This window comes from Crinia signifera, chromosome 4 (genome assembly GCF_055691185.1).
Source record: "Crinia signifera chromosome 4, ASM5569118v1, whole genome shotgun sequence".
Classification (NCBI taxonomy): Eukaryota; Metazoa; Chordata; class Amphibia; order Anura; family Myobatrachidae; genus Crinia; species Crinia signifera.
Window position 1 is genome coordinate 129,028,693 of NC_139220.1, and position 7,156 is coordinate 129,035,848.

Consider the following 7,156-nt stretch of genomic DNA (forward strand, 5'->3'; position numbering starts at 1 on the left):
GAACATAGAGACCTGATGCTCATGCAACCATTCCTATCAATGGCTTTAGGATATTTGAGGATATAAAATACCATCTAGTGGTTTGATAAGTTTAAAAAAAAAAAAATATGAACTTGTTCCTGTGGGCTCCCAAATTCTACCTAAAATCCCTCAAATACCTATTTTGTTTAGTGAAATTGCTTTATATTACATACATGTATATGCAGTGCTATTTTTCAGCAGGAACTCCTGTCATAAGTGAGTGCCCTTGTTTCAAAATTCAATATATACATGCCTCTCTATCTTTTTTTATTTAATCAACCCACCCCCAGACTCGGAGTTCCTGGACCTATTTGTCCATAAAAATAGTACGGTGTATATATAATGTTCAATTAAAGGATACAAATGAACGCCTTCTGGTTGAGATGGAATAAAATCTGGTGACATCACATCTCCTTCAACAACTACAGAAGCAAAATATAAAACATAAAACAACAAATATACATATTTCTATATCCATGTATGGGAGCTGAGACATTTATAGTGCAGCATTTCACAAACACATGTATAATATGAGACGTTCTAGAATGACCGCACCTGAACCCATCATAATTCGCTACGTGATCCTATTAGAGAAGCATCAAAAAACAAGCTGGGTTTTATATTTGTAACTGTTCATTTTATTTGTTCTACAGTGTAATCACTAGACTTCAATGAAACAGGCCTATCTATTTTCCAAATTATACTACAAAGGAAATCACGGTCTCTCTCGTATTACAAATATAAGTATCCCTGACATTTCTTCAGCAAGAACACCTACATCAATTGATAATGGTGAAAGTATTCTGTTCCTTGCAAGGAATTCTGCCCTATTTCCAAGAAAGGAATATTTTATATTTGCAATGTAAAACAAATCTTAAGGTGCATACACACTGTACAATTGTTTTGACCAATTTGGTTGAAAGACATTTCCATTGAACCCAGTGTCCTGGACGAAAGATATTGACGTCAGAAGAACAACAAATGATGATGCGCATACCCGCCAGTTGTTCATCGAGATTGTTTGTCAACTGTGCATTCAGCTCAATTTGGACATCTTTCAAAAAGAGCTTATAAACTGTAGCTAGATCTTTCGTCTTTCGTCTGTCGTCAACATCTTTCGTCCAGGACACTGGGTTCAATGGAAATGTCTTTCAACCAAATTGGTCAAAAAAACTGTACAGTGTGTATGCACCTTAAAGGTGCATACACACTGTACAATTTTTTGACCAACTTTTTTTGAACAATTTAATTAATTTTGGCCATTCTGAACGAGATTGGTCAAAATATCTTTCAGTGCGCTTGCGACGAACGACTAATGATGTGCATACCCGCCAACTGTTCATCAAGGTTGTTAATCAACTGTGCATGCAGCTCAATTTGGATATCTTTCAAAAAGAGCCTATAAACTGTAGCTAGATCCTTCGTCAAAATCTTTCATCAACATCTTTAGTCCAGGACACTGGGTTCAAGGGAAATGTCTTTCAACCAAATTGGTCAAAACTATTGTACAGTGTGTATGCACCTTTACACATTTATTAAACCACTTAAAATGTCTTTATTCAGATTACTGCTCCAATCCAAAGCATAGGTTATACTGTACTAGCTGCATGGCTGCAGTACAGTTAGCACACAATTAAGCTGCAGTAAGGATATGCATGGTTACTATTGTTATGCACTGATCATTTGATTGTATTCACAATTGGCTAAGTGTCATGCTAGTTACTTTAGGCATTCTTTAATATGCCCATTATAGCTCAGTGATAAAACTTAATTTAAAAACATAATATTTCATAATGCTTCCTATAACTAGTCTGCGCCACCATACATTATACAACTGAATTCTAGCCTTATGGGTGGTCACATAAAAGCCACAAGTAGCGTGAAGGCAAGGTAAAGAATCATTGTTAACGTTCCAATGATAATGAGAAATATTCCTGTACTCACCAACTTCAACAAACTCATTATTTTCCAATGCATCTTCCAATTTGTCATCAAGGTCCAACAAACCAAGTCCTTTACATCTCCGCAGGTAAAACTTGACATCCTCCAGAGACTCAAACCCTCCATTGTCAGGTTTATTCTTTATGTACCTCCTCAGCGCCTCCTTGCCCAGACATCTAATGGTTTTAGTAGGATCTTTACAAGGCACTGCTAGCCACTCTCCCCGCACATGCACGGTGTATCTTGGCATATTGCTCTAAATAGATTACAAAAAAAATATTTGATTCTTTAAGAAGTTTCCAAAATAAGATGCCTGGCAACAGCTTTGCAGTCTATGCAGACATTTCTTCAGTAAAGGAATACAGGTCACTAATGGAACTGGCAACTTTTCCCCAAATTCTAGGTCTGCCTTTAAGGTTAATGATTGAGGAAAGGTGACCAATTGCAAACAGTGTGTGAACTCCTACCTAATTTTGTTTTTAGTAAGATGTGCTACAAAAACACCTTGAGGGGTTCAGATGCTCAAATACCATGTCGTTTTCTTGTGGGAAAAGAAAACTACATGGCAAACAACAACATCATACTTGCTTTTCTGTTAAGCTGGGTACACACCTAAATATGGATCTGTCTGGTGGGAACAAAAATCTGGTAATGTATGGGAACATATGCATACCTCCCAACATTACCCTCTCCAGGAGGGACACAATGCTCCATTTCTGGACTTTCCTCTAAATTTATGATTGCTGCCATCTGTGGTGAAACACCTTTCTTATTACTTAACCTGTTTAAAACAGGTGACGGCAATCATACATCATACCTCCCAACTTGTGTCCAGATGAAATAGGGACACTCGCGCGGCGAAGCCGTGCGAGCGCCCGAAAAGGGGGCGGGCGTATGCAAATGAGGGCGCGGCTTATGCTAATTAGCCGCAACCTCATTTTCATACGAGAATAGACGCTGTGCGCATGCACACAGCGTCTATTCTACTAGATTGGGGGGTCTCCCAACTGCCACCCCCCGCCGCGGGACAATGCCTGCCGCGGGTGGGACGTCGGGACAGGACCCGAAAATCGGGACTGTCCCGACGGAATCGTGACAGTTGGGAGGTATGATACATTAAGGTGGAAGTCCAGAAGCAGAACATTGTGTCCCTCCTGGAGAGGGTCATGTTGGGAGATATGCATATGACAATCAACCATTTGCTCCCAAACTCGTGAAAATGTACAAAGATACATTTGGGGGGGGGGGGGGGTTTGTTGTATCACTGATACTGCAACCTCATACTACCTGAAGGTAAAGATATCTCAAATTATTTCATAGCGTTATGTACTATGCAAATTAGAACCACACAAATAAACAAAAAGAGTGATTTTGTAATGAAGTAAACATACACAGGAGCCTGAGAAGTCACATCTGCTCTCTAGGTAGGAGCTGTGCTCTGACTAACGAACAAACATAAACCAGGTGTGTTACCTCACAGGGAGATTAACCATATCACTACTTGACAGAATTGTGTGGCTTTGCTATCATTAATGTGGATAATGATTTCCTCTTGTGCCCTGTTTTACATTACTTAAGGAGCGTAAACACTGGCCAATATATTGGCTGTTCCATTGAACGGCTGATATATTGATGCACCATCAGCCAGTGTGTACGAGCGATGCCGGGAGCCACGTTGGGAGCTGCCAATGATTGAGAGCTTAGTGGGCACGTGCACATACCTCCCAACATGACCCTCTCCAGGAGGGACACAATGATCTACTCCTGGACTTTCCTCATAATGTATGATTGCCATCACCTGTGGTGAAACACCTTTCTTATTGGTTAACCTGTTCAAAAACAGGCGATGGCAATCATACATTAAGAGAAAAGTCCAGGAGCAGATTAGTTTGTGCCTCCTGGCATGGGTCATGTTGGGAGGTATGCGTGCATTTGCATGCGTCCGCCCAGTAAGCTGTCAATCACCATTTGGGATGTCAGTCCTGATGGATCGCGCTGCTTGTATGGAGAACACGCTGCCCTATCCATCTGTAGATATATTAGTATATACTCAGTTTAAAGTTTATTGGAAAACAGGGGCTGCCTGCAGAGGCTTCTTCATTGCATGGGTGCCGGACGGCTCCCCGACAGAAATATAGTGCTAAGGGACGCCGCATGAGCCCAAGTTTTTAATTTCACTTATTTTCATGTTTTATGTAGTCTGTCATATTTCGCAGCCTTTCTTTTTTAACATTGACCCAATAAAAGGTATATTTTAAGTCTTACAATTTATCTAAGGTGCACCACGATTGAGACAAACCCTGCCCTTTCTCTATTTTTCTGCCAATGAATTTTGTCCTGCGGTAGCACACCCCCTGGGAGTCTATAAAGATTATTGACATTATACCCACACGGGGGGCCACCCGTCAAATAACAATATATCATTGTCCTGTGCGACTGACCACCCAACACCTTATCTGTAGAAAACCTCACAGTCCCAGTGCTGCCTCTGATTAAAAACCCTCCCATGACTAGGCTGCTGCTGTTATCCATGGGCCTGAGAAGCATGTAATGAGCTCCACCAATCAGAGCTCAGCACAAACATCTCAGCCTCTGCCCTCTGGTGCCTTGTGTCATGGGACTTAGTCAACTCCCAGTAATGCACTGCACACTTGGCTCCCAATGCTCAGCACCATTAATCATTGTCACATTGGCAGATAGGTGAAGCTGCAGCACTACCCCACTCCCATGCACAAAACCTTTAGCTAAAAAAAAAAATGCCAAGCACAGGGGGCCCCTAGCTAGAGGGGGGCCCTGTGTGTATGTGCTCTCCAGGTGCGATCTTGACACCAGCAAAATTGCTTAGCAAAAGTGCTTAGCACAGATCTCTATGTGTGTATGCCCCTTTACACATACCTTGGCATTCAAAATGTAGGGCAGTGATTTTCAACCTTTTTACCTTGCGGCACACTAAATAAGAATTTAAAATTGCCAAGGCACACCATGAGATCCCCACAGGGCAAAACACATTGGCCCCCACAGGAAAAAAACAAACCTATTGCCCCCCATATAAAAAACAATCACACTGGTCCCCAGAAAAGAAAGAAAAGAAAAGACCAGTAAATAACAATTGAACTGGTGGTGGCTGTAAACTAGTTTGGGCATCTCTAGATCTGGGGGCACACTTGAGAACAGCTCAAGGCACACTAGTGTGCCACGGCACAGTGGTTGAAAAACACTGATGTAGGGAATGGTAGGAGAGTGATGCTTCATATCGTGAGCATGGAGCTGCACAAGGACTGGTCTCGCTTCAAAAGAAACAAATTTAATATTGTACAAACATGTTTCATTATTAGCCAAGTGCATAACAAGGATGAATCCATATTAGAAAGTTTGGAGCTACGCATGTATAATAGCTTGTTCCTACATATGTTGTAGACTTGCATAGTTAATATGAAATCTACATTGTGGAAAGTATATAATCCTCAAGCCATCGTCCAACATGACTCCACTTTAGGGCCACCATAATGATATATTAAATATGTGATTCTCAATGTAATGTGGTGGTAGTGCAAAGATGCACCAAGAAAAATTTAGACTGAGGAATAGTCTCCACAAACACCATCGCTTACTTGCGCATGCGCATGGGACGTCTCCCAGCCGAGCCAAGGCAAGGAAAGGAGGAAGGAGTGCGCACACCACCAGTGTGCGCACACGCACAAGCAACTTCAAGTCCCCAGTGCCGCTGCACCACATGGCATCATTCATCAATTTGTTAAGTTCTGAGTGAGTCAGAGACAGTCTAGGACTCGGAGTCGGAGAGGGTGGTATAGCTGGGCAGCTGGGTAAAAAAAAAAATAATCGTCATCGGATGACATCCATCGATGGCATCAAACTATTCGACCGTCTCCTATAGATGCCCAAAGCATCGAGCACTAGGTCCTGACCATCAATGTTTTGGGAACATCGATAGTCGATGGCCATCCCTAGCGTCGCTAGCCCCCGGGAGCCGGAGATATCGCTTGGCAAAGCTGGAACGGTTTCCCCATAGGATAACAGGGGACCCGCTAATTCCGCCCCCACACCCGGTTCCAACGGCTGCCAGTTTCCCCCGTGGCATCACAGAAGCTTGTGGTTGATGTCATATGGGTCAATTTGTTCTGGAGATATTGCGGGTAAACTTTTATTTTTATTTTTTTTATTTCTGAAATGTAATTTCATGGCTGTTCATGTTCTTTGAGGGAGATTACTCTTGAACTTTCACTGGTCCAAAATAATACGAAGTCCACTCAAAAGTTCTTCAATATGATACGGTCTCATGTAAATGGGTCAGTTGGTTCTGAAGATATAGCCTCTTAAATGAGATATCCAGTTAAAGGGAGAGGAGGGGGTGGTTTTTTCTTCCCCTCACACCAGAAAATGAAGGGAATAGGCTGGTGTAAAAGGGATCTGCATGATCCTGGGACAATATTCTCGGGTAAATACCTGCATTTTCTGGTGTGAAAGGGGTATTATTCCAAATAGCCGGGACCTGCAGTGCTCTGAATACAGCCGGGCAGCCTCCCGCTCTCTGCCTGGCTGTTAATGGCTGTCACGTCTGCCTGGCAGTGGCTGTCCCCCAGTTACTGCGGCTGTCCCCCTTGGCAATGAGCATGTAATCCCACATGGCAATGAGCATGGAACCCCTGGCAATGAGCATGAAAACCTTGGCAATGAGCATGTAGGTAAGCAGCACTTATGTAGCATCATTTTTAATAGGCATTATGGTGTTTGGCATAATATGTAATGGACATTATGTTGTGTGGCTTAACATGTAATGGGCATTATGGGGTAAAATTTTATAATGGCATACAATGGACCCGATTTTACATAGGAATTTAACATTGAATACAATGCATTCAATGTTAAATCTCGTTGGTCGCATCGCATACCTTAAGTTAAGAGATGCGATGGACGAGATTTTTTAATTGTCAGGAAATAGGCTAAAAATAGCCCAAAAATTGCATCGGTCACGTCCTTCGCATACCTTAACTTAAGGTATGCGATGACCCACGACGGGCGCCGTGCTAGGAAACAAGTACCGGGGAAATTTACTAAAATGGGAGTTTTATTCACATGGGATTTTGCTATGGGCAACCAATCAGAATCTACTTCTTATTTATTTAGCACCTTCTAGAATATATTAGATAGTATCCGATTGGTAGTCCATAGCAAC

General features: G+C 42.1%; 1 protein-coding gene across 2 annotated transcripts in view; it reads right to left on the reverse strand.

Annotated features, from left to right (window-relative positions):
- Window positions 1–3,397, reverse strand: part of HAL (histidine ammonia-lyase) — a 52,671-nt gene extending 49,274 nt beyond the window's left edge. The window contains exons 1-3 of one of the 2 annotated variants that reach the window (XM_083182432.1): window positions 3,354–3,397; window positions 1,966–2,218; window positions 383–443 (exon numbers count right to left, since the gene is read on the reverse strand). In XM_083182432.1, coding sequence (XP_083038558.1) covers window positions 383–443; window positions 1,966–2,212 — 308 coding nt within the window. In that variant the 5' untranslated portion in view covers window positions 2,213–2,218; window positions 3,354–3,397. Of the gene's footprint in view, window positions 1–382; window positions 444–1,965; window positions 2,219–3,249; window positions 3,272–3,353 lie in introns of those variants that run through there. The other variant, XM_083182433.1, reaches the window with a different exon arrangement.
- Window positions 3,398–7,156: the final 3,759 nt, after the last annotated feature.